Source organism: Leptonychotes weddellii, chromosome 10, assembly GCF_054177405.1.
Source record: "Leptonychotes weddellii isolate Sample4059 chromosome 10, ASM5417740v2, whole genome shotgun sequence".
NCBI classification, from domain to species: domain Eukaryota; kingdom Metazoa; phylum Chordata; class Mammalia; order Carnivora; family Phocidae; genus Leptonychotes; species Leptonychotes weddellii.
In genome coordinates, this window is record NC_138378.1 from 58,386,291 (window position 1) to 58,400,440 (window position 14,150).

Consider the following 14,150-nt stretch of genomic DNA (forward strand, 5'->3'; position numbering starts at 1 on the left):
TATCCGGATAACGAGATAGAGGAATATAAAGGTCTTTTTCCCCGTGTACGTTCTGAAAGCTATAACCATCAAACGCCAGACGGTTGCCATGGGAACCAGCAGGGGGAGGGGGAGAGAAGATCCGCCAGAATTCTTGATGCGCTTAGAATGTTTCTTCTTCCGCTCCTCTGCTCTTCGCAACCACCGCCCCTCTCCTCGGTCCCCCCCCTCCCCCCATTCTCTGGGGTCTCGTCATTCTCTTCCTTTCTTGAGTCTCTTCTTATCCATTCTAGGTCGCCATCTTGGGCCACGCGTCAAGATGGCGCCCCTGGTCCCAGAGGCAGAGCCCTGGCGCTCCAGCGAGGCTGCGCACGCACGTGTTCAGGCGCGGGGGGGGTGGGGCGGTGACGTCCAGGCGCTGCCCCGCCCCTGGTCCCACTCCGCCTTCCTCCCACCGGGCGAACCCGGAAGTGGAGGAGGAGGCGCGGCGGTGGTGGCCGAGCGGGCAGGCGCTGGCGGAGCCCAACCGGGGAGCGTGTCTGGGGTTGGGGGCGGGGGGTGGGGCTGAGCGGCCTGGACAGCCAGGCCCGGACGGGGCGGGGGAGGCCATGGCCTCGGCAGAGTTGCAGGGGAAGTACCAGAAGCTGGCTCAGGAGTACTCGAAGGTACCCATCGTGGGCGGGGAGTAGGGGGTCCCCGGCCCTGCGGCCTCGGGTTGCCTTGGCAGCTACTCGTCGGGACGGAGGGGAACGGCGAAGGGGCACGTTCGCGTGCCCCTTCTCTCTGCCTTCCCTGTCCACCATTACCATGCCTCCACCTGCAGCTCCCAGGGGATGGGGCCGGGCCGTCTTTGGGTCCCTGTGCGTTTCTGCGGGAAGGATCAGGAGTTTGATTCTTCCTTCTCACTAAACTAGCGGGCTTGGAACTGGGGTGTCCGAATCCTGGCTTCTGCCTCTGGTGCTGGTCGGGAGGGGAAGGGAAGGGTAAGGACCAACCCCTCTACTGCTGCTACCTTAATTTTCCTAGCCCAGTGATGGGAAAGATCAGGCTTTCTTCCTCCTCACAGGGATGACATGAGGATAAAGAGATTTATGTGTCCCCAGTCGATTCGGGAGGGTAGAGCGAGCCATTCCTGTAAACTGTTTCACTGAGGATGGGTGGTTACGAATGTATTTAGTGCGTTGGCAAGATGTCTGGAGATGATTTTGAAAGCTTGAGTGGTAGGGCTGTGTCCCTTTTTCTGTCTTTTCCCTCGGTCACCTGGAGTGGGGCGGAACACCCAGATGCTCAATACATGTTGAGTTAAGCAAACAGTCTTATTTATGGCATCCGTCTTTAAATGATGGAACCTTTTCCTTGGAAAAGGGCGGTGCTGCTTCTAAGGTGTTGCTGCCTTAAGAATATTCTAATGAAGTTATAAAAGAATCTCACATCCTCGGAAATTGAACAGTCATTAAGCTTAGTTTTCAATGATCTGGCATCATGGGAGCATTGGGAAGACGTAGCCCCCTTTTGACAATTTGGAGAAACGGACGCACATTTTTTTCTTAGGGTTTCACTTAACACATACTCAGCAAGGTAAAATGAACTATTGTTTGAAAAATAAAACCTTTGCCTAAACATACACACTTAGGTCTTTTCACCATCAAATGGGAGTCTTTTGAGATAATATACTTATTCCAGCGGTGCGGCCATTAGCAGAACTTCTTGCATTTACATATGGAATTGTCTTAAGAGCCTGTAGCACAATGTCAGTGATGGCAAGTTTTCAGCCTTTGAAGGAATATTTTCTGGTTGGAAAGGGTCAGAAATTGTTTGGAACAAATCCATATGGTGAAGGAGAGTGGGTGGAGAATGGCAATACTCAAAGTTGACTCCACTATTTTGGGTGAAAATGTTTTATGAGTATAAAGTAAGGGGACTGATTTTCTTCTCCAGAGGATAAACAATCTCAGAAGGCAATTCCAAATGGCAAAAGAGAGTTCTAAAAACGTTTTAAGCAGTGACTGCATTGCTGAAATAATTGTGTAGCCTTCCAAAAGTATTAAAAACTTTGAAAGATTTTTTTTTTTGGATATATATGCTTTTTCGTTCACGGACATTCATTATGGGCCTCCTGTGCATAGTCTGCCAGGTTCTGTTGAGTGAGCAGAGTTCCAGTTTAAGGAGAATCCTTTAATGGAATGTTCAGAGATTGTACATAATTATGATACAGTATGACAAGTGTTAGTTCAGTGGGAACACAGAAGAGATGAGGGTAAGAGTAGAAGTTACTCAGATTGGGAAATAGGGAAGAGGGAGGGTTGCTAGCATCCCAGGCAAAGGGAACAGGCCATGTTTCCAGTCATGAAAGCACGTTAAGGTACACGGCAGAGAGAGGTGAAGTATGGCTGGAGAGTTAATTTGGACCTGATCATCATAAAGGGTTGTGGATGTCAAGTAAGTTGGAACTTTATCTTTTGAAAAATAGATGTCAAAGGTTTTTAATCGGGATAATGGCATTACTTTTAGGAGGGGAACTGCTAACTACTCGGAGGATGGATTGAAATAGGGAAAGATCGGTGAAAAGAAGACCGGACTATAGGCTGTTGGAATAGTTTTGGGAAGTGTAATATGGGACTAAATCAAATTAGTCACTATTTAGATGGAGAGGAGGGCCTAGATTTAGGACTTAGGGTTAAAGTACCTTTTTACTTACCTCTTTTTTTTTTTAATTTATTTTTAAAGATTTTATTTATTTATTTTAGAGAGCGAGAGTGCATGCAAGAGTTGGGAGGGGGCACAGAGGGAGGGAGAAAGAATCTGAAGCAGGCTCGCATTGAGCGCAGAGCCCCATGCTGTTTGATCCCATGACCAAGACCACGAGATCACGACCTGAGCAGAAACCAAGAGTCAGTTGCTCAGCCGACTGAGCCACCCAGGCGCCCCTAGTTACCTCTTGAGTGCCCACTTTGTACCTAGCACAAAACTTATGAAGAATATAGTATATGAGGCACTCATCCTTGTGTCTTACTCATTCTGTGGGTTGTGGTGAGTGAAGGGAGACTGAAGAGTTGACCCTGTGGTTCTAGATGAAGGGACATGACTGCCACTGACAGATGCTACTGGCAGGAAGGCGAGCCAGTTTAGAGCAAAGGGGTGTATTACAGGTTAGATATAATTACAGAATTTTAAGGTTGCAAGGCACATTAAAGTTATCTTGTTCACATAGTAGTTGAAGTGTTGTTGGGGTAACTGCTGGAAATTTCTAGTGGAGATGGACTGGCTAAAAGTCAGGACAAAGGCCAGAGCTTTTGGAATAATTCCTGTGAAGACAAGTAGTTGAACTGCAAGAGTTAGTCTGGGTGGAAGCCTTTAGGTAGACTCTTTGGGGAACACCTATGGGAAGCGTGTGAAGGGAGGAGGAGATGGACTGTAGGAGGTCTGCCAGACTTGAGGTTATTTATCTCTCAGATTGGGTTAGATCATTTTTCATCCTTTTAATTGCAATGTGATGGAAATTTCAGAACATAAGAGAACAGAGATTGGTCAAAAGATTTCATGTGCTTTTTATTCTCTGTCAATTCTAGTGCCGAGTAATTTCTAGATAAGATCTGTGCTACCTTCAGCCCTGAGCTTGTGGAAGGGGCACTCTAGCTTTGCATTACCTTCCCTGGTGCAGAAATTGTGGGCTAATGTTGAAATCCAGTTAGGTCTTTTTCCTTATTTAGGATACAAAGACAATAGAGTTCCTCATAAACAGGAGAAAGAAGCTACATATCAAGACAGCAGCGAGCATGATCCCTAAACCAAGGACATTTGCAGAATCTCCTTGTACAGATTTAATGCAGATCTCAGCCTGTTTTCCAGGAAGGAGCCCATTTGTTGCTTAAGAACTATGATCATAATATTCTTTCCTCCCAAGAAGGAAAAAAATGGCCCGAGAAGCTCCCATTTAAGGGACTGAAAGTTTAGTTAGATAAAAGATGGGAGGCCAAAGCAGAGGAGAATTTCTGAGGCATACATACTGCTAAATGTAAAGTGTTAATGGAAAAGCTAGTAAAAGTAGAGATTAAGACCCTAGTAGTTTGGGCAATTAGAAGGTCATTGGAGACTTTTGAAACTTCAGGTTTAATAAACTTTAGGGAAGAGGAAAGGTGTATGCACTGGTTTTCAGAGGTTTTTGAAGGTAATTGGTAAGCAGTGCAAGCTGCTGCTTTGCGATGTGAGGGAAAGCTAATCGAGACCTCAGTTACTACACCGTAGATTAAGAATCAAAGATCGTTTCTTATATGGTGTCTCTTCCGCAGCCTGGTCTGCTTCTGATGCTCTGGTATGTCTCATAGGGAGGAGAGGCTAAGAGCACTGAGTCCTGGCTCTGTTTGATTTCAGTCTGCTTGCTTTGCAGGAGCTCCTGCACCCCTGCCTGGCATCATGTTATGTGTGTAAGCATGTTTTAGGTTCTGTTTTCTTAGTGTTTGTGTTACTCTGGGCCAGTGGTTCTCAAAGTGTGGCCCCTGGATTGGCATCATCAGCATCTGGGAACTAGTTAGAAGTATACATTCTCAGACCCACCTGGGACTTACTGAATCTGAAACTGGTGGTCAAACCCAGCAATCTGTGTGTAACAAACCTCTGAAGTGATTTGGATGCACACCAAAGTTTGAGAACCATTGCTCAAGATGTGGTATCAGTATATTAGTTTTTGCTCAATCTTTTCAAAGCTCTTTTTGAGCCAGTAAAAACAAATGGGAAAGTCAGACATCCAGTATTTCTCTTAACAGTTTACTTTGCAATTGATGCTTCTTTTAGTGATGAAGGAGATTGCCTGTGGGAGCTTTTTTAGATTTACACTCTTAGGAAATAGCTATTCATATTGGTGAAGGTGTGTTTGCTTTCTAGGTAGTGGGGCTTGGTGGAACCTGATTAATTACCCCTTCCTGTAAGAGAAATTGACTCAGGAGCTGGATTAAAAATGAGTATCATTTGGATTAAAGTCTAGTATCAGCCTCCCTTCCCCCCCCACCCCCCCCAATGTGTAGAGTTTACTACTAAAGTTTGTTTGGAAAACAGCATTGTGTTCAGTGCTATTCAATGGAACTTTCCATGTGAATGAAAATGTTCTGTATCTATGCTGTCCAGCAGGGCAAAACACCAGCCATGTGGTACTGTTGAGCACTTCCGGTGTGGCTAGTGCAACTAGTGAACAGAATGTTAGATTTTATTTAAATTTAAATTTAATAGGCACATGTGGCTTTTGGCTACCCTGTTAGAAGGTGCTAGCTTAGCCCCTAGATCAGTGCATCACAGACACAAAACATCTCTGTGACTCACCTGAAGACCTTGTTGAACGGCAGATTCTGGTTCAGTAGGTCCAGGGTGGGGCCCGAGAGTCTACTCCCAGGTGATGCTATTGCAGCTGTCCGCAGACCACACTTGGAATAGTAAGACCTTAGAAAAGCCAGGGGTGTCTGTCCTACTCTTCGTCTTTAATCCACAGCTGATCTAGTCATCCAGTCACTGGAGAGGCAGCTAGACTGCAGGGGTTGGGGTGGGGTGTTGTCCTAAGGAGTTGCCCTGCGTGGGATCAGGAACAGGAGAAAGGGTCCGTTTGAGGGCAGGTCTGAGAGAAGGTTTGTTTCCTGCCTCAGTGACGGAATAACTCCAGCCACTGCTACCTGGTACTGCAGAGCCTACAGGTGTTTCTCCAAATGCTTAGAACCATGTGGTCCTACTGGACATTAAGAAGCCTCAAAAGGCCTGAGCCTAAATCGCTGAAGACCACTCTACAGACTACTCTACGTAACTCTGGTTCTGGAATGGTCAGGCTTACCACAAAGTTATTGCTCTAGGGACAGAGAGTGGTGGTAAATCAACTATGACGTCTCCTGTTGCTTTGACAACCTGTGATGGGATAATGGGTCCAAGATTAGAGATGTACTACCTTCAATCACAGACTATTGGAAGAGTTTGTGGGGAAAGAGAGATGAATCCATATACACATTTTCTCATCTAATCCCCAACAGTCTTCTGTATTAGAACCACACTTACATAACTATTTCCTACAGTGGACATTTTGACATTTTACAAGTTTTACAACCCTATAAAACAAACTATTAAACATATAAGCTTTTCTTCATTACAAAGTAATGTGTGCATTATACAACCCTAAGCCCATCCCTAAGCCTTACCCAAACCCTGATTCGAAGCTTCAAAATACTGAAGTCATCTACAGATCCCATCTTCAGAATCTCTGGCCTGGGTGATCCCTAAAACTCCTTCTGGTTCTACCATTTTCAGTATTCCAAAGTGCTGGGAATACCACTTGGTCTTTCTCCCTACTTGCTTGTACGACCCCCTGGACGGGGATAAACTATCCGTAGGCTCTGCAGTACCAGGGAGTAGTGGCTGGAGTTAGCCTGTCACTGATGCAGGAAACAAATCTTGGGGAAAGGTCAGAGAGGGACTGTTAGAGTAATGAAGCTTTATAGTTATGTGACGCATTACCTTCAAATGCCTTTTACATTATTTAATTTAACTAGTTAACTAAACATTTATTGAGTGCCTTCTCTGTCCATGGCTTTGATCTTTCACTTAATAAGAGATGTCTTCTTACTAGTTAGGTGCCAAAGGAACAGAGGGGGCAAGCTCCCTGCGGACCATAGGGAGTGGTTAGGAAACATTTATGGATGAATTAGGACCAGAGGTAGGAAGTAAGCTCCTGGAAGAACGAGCTGGGATTTGGTTGGTCAAAGTGAGGAAGGGCTGTGCTTTCAGAGTAAAGGTAAAGCAACTCAGAAGATTACAAGACCATGAAAAACGAGGTTTAAAAGGACTAAGGGTTTCAGAGTTGGGCAGCAGAGGTACTGTTCCTCTACTGGATGGAACAGAAGAGCTTGGTGCACAGCTGCTTGGAAGTAGGCTCTATCATTTTCTGGAGAGTTTTTCCTAATGGGACTTCAGGGCAGTTGTTTCTTAGTTAGGCCCACATGCTTTGGAGCCTCCGTACATATCTCCTGGAGGCATTAGTGACCATCTGGTGATCTTGTACCTATTTCTAAAACAGTAAAACAGTGTGCATTTGCCTCCCCACTGTGGTGAATGCTGGTGGGGAGAACGATGGATTCTAAAAGACCAGACTGACCACAGCGGCATCAGCGTTTGACAAGCTGCTGGTTCACTAATGCACTAGTGTGGCCGTATGAATGCTGAAATGCGGGATGACGCCAGATGCTGTGAAGTGTAATTAACACGGCAGTGGTATGTGCTGAGCTTCTGATTGTCATCCTTGTCTACCTTCATAAATGTATTAGGTAAATATTTCTAAAGGAGCTGCATTTTCTGCCAAGCAGTTTTATTGAAACCATGTTTTTGTTGTTGATTCGTTTAGCAAACAGTATTTTCCAAAGGAATATCCAAATCATTTTTTGTTGAAATCAGATTGAATTCTATACAGTAGTAATTTAAGAGTTTTGTTTTGTGGGACGCCTGGCTGGCTCGGTCGGTGGACCCTGGGACTCTTGATCTCGGGATTGAGTTTGAGCCCCAAGTTGGGTGTAGAGATTACTTAAAAATAAAATCTTTAAGAAAAAAATTTGTTCAGAGTAGGCTGTTAATTTGTTTTAAGTAGCTTTTAAGTGTGTCTTAGAAATGAAAGTTGAGGTTCTTTTTTAAAATTGTCGTGGTTCTGGTCCTATAGAAAGTGATCAGTTCAGTAGATTTCAAGCTTCATCCGTAGTTTCTTGAAGCAGTCATTAGGATCTTCTAAATACCCCAGAAAGAAGAGAGATGTAAGAGATCACAGGTCAAAGTTAGGACAGGGGAATGAAATGAAATCTGAAGCCTGAAGTCATATTGCTGTCTTCTGGCTGTGTGGGTTTGAAAGTGTTTATTGAATTCTGTTACCTAGGTAGCACATTATCCAAGAGTATGTTGATCCTGCTGCAAAAGAAAATACTGCCTGATGGAAATCAATATTAAAGTAGTACTTCTTTTTTCTGAACTTGTAGAGCAGAGGTGCCCCAACTTTTTCTGTAAAGAGACTATTAGTAAATATTTAAGGCTTAGGGCTGTACATTTTCTGTTGCAACTACTTGTCTCTGTCATTGTAGCTCAAAAGCAACCATAGACAATACGGAAATGAGTGTGGTTTTGTTTCAGTAAAACTTTAAATTAGGGGCTCCTGGGTGGCACAGTCAGTTAGGCGACTGACTCTTCCTTTTTGCTCAGGTCAAGTCGTGATCTCAGGGTTGTGAGATCGAGCCCTGCATCAGGCTTCATGCCCAGCGCAGAGTCTGCTTGAGATTCTCTATCCCTCTCTCCCTGCCACCCCCCCCCCGCCCCCATGCACTCTCTCTCAAATAAATAAATCTTTAAAAATTTTTTTAAAAATTAGGTAGCAGGCCAGTATGGGCCATGGGCCTTAGTTTGCAATCCTTGTTGCAGGGAATTTAAGTAGGAGTAAGTACTGCTGGTTATCTTGTATTGTCCCTTTTAAATTTAAACTCTTGGTAAACCACTTCTTTCACTTCTTTCTCTCCTCCGTATCCTTTAGCACAAGGCCTTACACCAGGCAAGTTATAATGTTATCTGTTATCCCTTTGATTCTAGTCTAGTAACAAGAGTTCTGTTTCCATTCTTGGGGCACTTTAAGATTTAGAAAGTACTTTGATAGGGGTTTCTTATCCGGTTCTCACAACAATGTGAGAAGAAGGAAGATAGGTTAGATGTATTCACCCATGTTATAGATCATATAACTGAGGCTCAGAATGGTTAAGTGAATTTTTCAAGTTTAAATTGTCTACTAAATGGCAGAGCAAGATTTGGGTCTTCTTTCTGTTGTAGTGAGCTGTATCTTTAACTTTCTAAAAATAGAAGAAGCTCATTTTTTAATCTGTCTTTTGCTCAAGCTGTTGAATATCCTGCAGTATTCCTTGCTTTTCTTAGATTCTTAGCTAAATTTTGTATTGAATTCCACATACTCAGTTTAAGGTTTAGTATTTAAATATTCCTATCCTTTTGGCACAGAGGAGGGTCATTTCTGTTCTCAGGAGACAGATTTGAGTTATGCTAATTAGAAGTAGATTTTTTTTAAGCTCACAGATAAAATCATTCCCTTTGTTCAGTTTCTCAGAGAAGAACCTGGTCTTTCATGGTCTCTGTACTGAACCTTCAGAATATGAGTCTGTAAACCTTTTGCTTTGGCTACATAGGACTTGTATATTTCTACTTACATGCTCAGTGTTGCTGAGAACTTTCTTCTTCCTACAGAAGTGGATTTTATCTTTCGAAATTCTGCAAGTGGTGGTGGTATACCTATATACATAGACACAATTCATTTAGCTGTAGAATTCTTGATTTGTATGCTTTATTTTAAATAAAGTTATACCTCAATTAAAAAAAAAAAAAAAGCCTGCGTCCTACCTTTTCAAAGACTTTCCCAACCTCTCCAGCTTCCTTCTTTTCTCATTTATATGTAGCTTTAGACAGTAGTAACCAATATTGTCTAATGGCATTATGACTGGAGTCAAATCTGCTGGGGTCTGAATCTCAGCATTGCCACTTAACTTCTCTGTACCTCAGTTTGCTCATCAGTAAATGGACACAATTCTAGTACCTACTTCATAGGCTTGTAAAGATTAATGAGGTAATACATGGAAAACACTTAGGACAGTGCCTGGTATATGATGAGTTTTCAAATGTTAGCTGCTATTACCAACTTCTGGATTGAGTCTTCTTCTTAGTTGCTTACATACACTGCCTTACTGATGCCTTATTGCAAGTCCACCATTCCTGAGGCTATTGTGGGGGATGATATTTGCGTGACTAATATTAGGCACAGTGTCCTGCTGGGTATGTTTAATGCCCTACACTTTGATTCTCTGTAGAGTTCTTATTTCATAATTAGTCTGACTGTATGTATTTTACAAATGAATGCGTGCCAGAGTTTCAAGGAAAATGGCATACATGGTACCGTATTATTTATGATATTAGTTTTCATTAGTATTTAGTATTAGTTCATTGTATTAGTTTTTATTTAAGGAGGACACTTGGTTTGACAGAAAGAACCATGTTCTGGATGGAAGTCAAGAGACCTGGATTTTAGTGTTGATTTTGCTGCTGATTAATATTATGTCATTGGGCAGAATGATGATATCTACTATCCTCTTCCATGCTAATATTTTTATTCTCATATATATGTGAGAAGATAGTTACTCAGTGTAATCATTCCTGTGAAGTAATGGTAAGTGATTTCCTTGCTACAGGTGATTGCTTTATATTAAAAATTAACTATTGCTTCCTGTGTTTTCAGCTTCGGGCTCAGAATCAGGTCCTGAAAAAAGGTGTTGTGGATGAACAGGCGAATTCTGCTGCTTTAAAGGTATGAAACAGTATTTGTATTGTGAGGGTTAAGTTAGTATTTGGTGATACTCAAAGCAAGGAATTCAGCTGGTTTTCTGTGTTGAAGTCCCAACTATGACACTGATTCACTAGGGATGGGAGAAGGTAATAAAGTTTTTTGTGTTTGACTTTCTTACTTGCTTAGGTATGAATGTGATGCACTTTGATTTCCTTAGCTAAAAATCACAAAAAAGAATTATTTGACTTTATCTCCTGCATTTTTCTTATACCTTACGGCCTCTCTTTAGCTGAATTCATGGGGATTAATAGAGCTTCTTATCTGTCTTCATCACTAGACAGCACTCTGAGGGGGCCTTTGTCATATTCATATGCCCAGTATTCAGCAGATTGTTGTCCCCTAATGAATGGATTTGAAAGTGTGAATCATTTAGTCCATTAATCTTGCTTTTGGGTTGAGCTCTTTAATAGTAATAACCTGTGTAAATCAGGTTACTCTGTGGGAGTGATATATTTTATCATCAGCATCTTTACTACCTGAGGGGTGAAATACGATAGGAGATGAAGAAATTTGTTTCTACCTCATTCTGGTAGGCATGTCATAAATATTGCTTAGTGATATTTTTAGTTGGATAAATTACGATACAGATTTCTTCTTGGCCTGTTTCCATTAAATATACTGTCTGTGTCATTCTTCACTCTCTCCCTTGCTCCCTGTTGAGACAAAAGGGATTAGGATTCCCCTTTACTCAGGGCGCCTGGGTGGCTCAGTTGTTGAGCTTCTGCCTTCGGCTCAGGTCATGATCCCAGGGTCCTGGGATCGAGCCCCACATCGGGCTCCCTGCTCTGCGGGAAGCCTGTTTCTCCCTCTCCCCCTGCTTGTGATCCTGCTCTCACTGTGTCTCTCTCTGTCAAATAAATAAATAAAATCTTTAAAAAAAAAAAAAAAAAAAGATTCCCCTTTACTCATATCTCTTTCTGGAATAGCCCCTAACCAGTGACCTATCCAGGGTGATTCCACTCAGGTAACCCAGAAATACGTCCTTTTACTTAGCTTTACCCTAGAGAACTCTGTCTTGAGAGTGCCCCCCCACTCAGGTGCTGTTGCACGGACTTGGGGCTGAGGCGGCTGAGAACACCGTACCCATACTTCCAAAGCTGTCCGCGCCCAAGCCAGGATTATTAAAACTAAGCTTATTTATAGTCACGATTTGTTAGTCAGTTATTATTTAGCCTAAATCATTGAAGAAATAGTCATTAATCTCTTAACAATGTTTAAAACCTATGACTGGGAAGGGTATTTCCTCGTGTGTCTTAGTAGCCCACTCTGGGCATGTGACAGCATCCTGTTGCTGGTTGTGTTTGATTAACTCTGCGATTTTGCAATGGTGGTGACATTGGTGATGGTGACGGCAGGTTCTGTTTGTTGAGCTCTCGCTGTGTATTAGGCATTGTGCCAAGCACATTGCACCCCCTCTGTCAGTTAGTCTTCACACAAGTCTGTGAGCGCAGATAACGGTATCATCGTCCCCAGTGCAGAAACTAGGGTTTACAGAGAGGTTGAGATAGCTGTCTTCTGAAATTGGTGATTGGTTAATGGAGTTGGAGCATTAGTCAGCTGGTGATGAACTGTAAGGATGTAAAGAAATTACTCTTTGTTTTACTATTCATTGCGGTGGTTATTACAGTTCTAGTAAGAACGGCAATTTGCTGGTTTGCTCAATGGGAAGGTTGGGATGTCTTCTGTTACAGCAGGCTTTTGATAGGTTGGGTTTGTCTTTTCAGTGAGTTGTTGGACACAGTAAGCATTCATTGATTTGGATTTCTTTAATTTGAAATACATGATGATTTGGATATGGGCTGGGTCTGTATTTACCATTAAGCTCCAAGCAAAAATTAAGGGCTTACTAAAAAACAATAGAAAAGATAAATGTTTCTCTACTTAATGGAAACATTATTCTAGCCTTCTGGCTGCTTGCAATGGGCAGATAATGTCAGTAGCTTGCAGACACCAGCCTTTGGTTTCTAGGTTGCTCTTTCAATATACTTCAGTCACTTTGTCATTAAAGCTTGACCTCGTCTTAGCTTTGCAATGGTTTTTCAGTGAAAGTAATATAACTGCACTTCTTTAAATATACAGTAGTATATGGTCATCTGTGTTTGATTACCAGTGAACACAAAGTTGTCACAATATCATAGGTAAAATATAGTGAGAATAATATTTTTTTTAAGATAGAGCAGAGCTAAATACTTCTCTAGATTTCCACTGTCTTACCTCATTATGGTGTAAACAGTATAGAATGGACAGTAGAAGATACATTGTTTAAATTTTAGATTTTGTTTCTATTTTTACTTAAAACTTTTAGGTGAACTGATGCAGAACACACAGCATCTAAAAATATTCTTGTGTTAGGATAATATTGATTTTTATCTTGGACAAATCAGAAATAGTTTAAAGTAAAATTAAGTGTAGTGGAAGGACTTCATTTTGAGTGACTTAAATTCAGGGAGGATTTATTGAAAAAAATGAATGCAAATAAATTGCTTCCTATTCTTACTTACTGAAGGGCATCATCAGTGAGTAGGAGGTTCTCTTTCACAATTCAGGTTTATAAAATTGTCCACCTCAGGCGTTGTGCCTCCTCACTGCCAGACGCCTATGTAACAACATATTTTACTTTAAGTTGATGACTGTTATTTCAGTATATATGCTTTTTTAATTTTATTTTTAAATTTACTTGGTTTGGCTAAAAAAAATGATTTTGTCAAAAAACAGAGCTAAAAACATGGGAACTGGCATGATAAACATACAACGTGAATTCCCTAAAGCAAGAGGTTTGATCATATTTTAGTGAAACAAAAATAATTTCATTATTTGAAACCTTAAGGCTAAATTATAAAGAATGGTCTGTTTTCACTTTGATGTAGGAACAACTGAAAATGAAGGATCAATCATTGAGAAAACTACAGCAGGAAATGGACAGTTTGACATTTCGAAATCTGCAGCTTGCCAAGAGGGTAGAACTACTTCAAGATGAATTGGCTCTAAGTGAACCCCGAGGCAAGAAAAACAAGGTAGGTCAAATAAAAGCACGTTAGGGAGGCCTTGTCTGCTAGGTACAGACATCTCCAGGCCATCTGGGTTTTAACAGAACACCTCCCCTCCAAACTCCCTAATGTTCTATTATTACGCCTGGGTATTGGTTCAAGGAAGCAGACACTTATGATTAATATATGTAGTAATATTAGAGGCATTTTTATACGAAAGTGAGTTTTGAATAATTTGTTAGGAGCAAACATGCACATACTAGATTTAGTGTCTGAGAAAAGTGAAAGGAATATCTCATACTGGTCAAAATTACTGATATCTTTCAGTTATACTGAGTTGCCATTAACTCAAGGTAGGGCAAATAAAATGAGAAACAGTGTTGAAGTGTAACAGCTCATGTGAAAGTAGCAATTGAAATACTCATTCCTTAGGCTTGAAAATTTGCTGTAAATATTTCTTAATATTTATTTTTATGAGGCCAATTTAGTATTCTTGTCTGGTCATGTAAAAATAAACTTTATCCATTATGGTTTATGTAGTGAGACATGATTCTTACTTCCATAAGATGGATGGTCTGGTACTTTTGAACATTCTGTGATTAAGAAGTTGCTTTTTTTTTTTTTTTAAGATTTTATTTATTTATTTGAGAGAGAGAGAGAGAGCAAGCACAAGCAGGGGGGAGGGGCAGAGGGAGAAGCAGGCTCCCCGCTGAGCAAGGAGCCCGATGCGGGACTGGATCCCAGGACCCTGGGATCATGACCTGAGCCGAAGGCAGACGCTTAAC

At 41.8% G+C, this 14,150-nt stretch overlaps 1 protein-coding gene across 1 annotated transcript in view; it reads left to right on the forward strand.

Moving 5' to 3' along the window:
- Window positions 1–494: 494 nt before the first annotated feature.
- The window catches only part of PPP1R21 (protein phosphatase 1 regulatory subunit 21), a 56,667-nt gene continuing 43,011 nt past the window's right edge, over window positions 495–14,150 (forward strand). Inside the window, exons 1-3 of the mRNA XM_081832310.1 lie at window positions 495–644; window positions 10,271–10,339; window positions 13,246–13,392. Coding sequence (XP_081688436.1) covers window positions 588–644; window positions 10,271–10,339; window positions 13,246–13,392 — 273 coding nt within the window. The 5' untranslated portion in view covers window positions 495–587. The remainder of the gene's footprint in view (window positions 645–10,270; window positions 10,340–13,245; window positions 13,393–14,150) is intronic.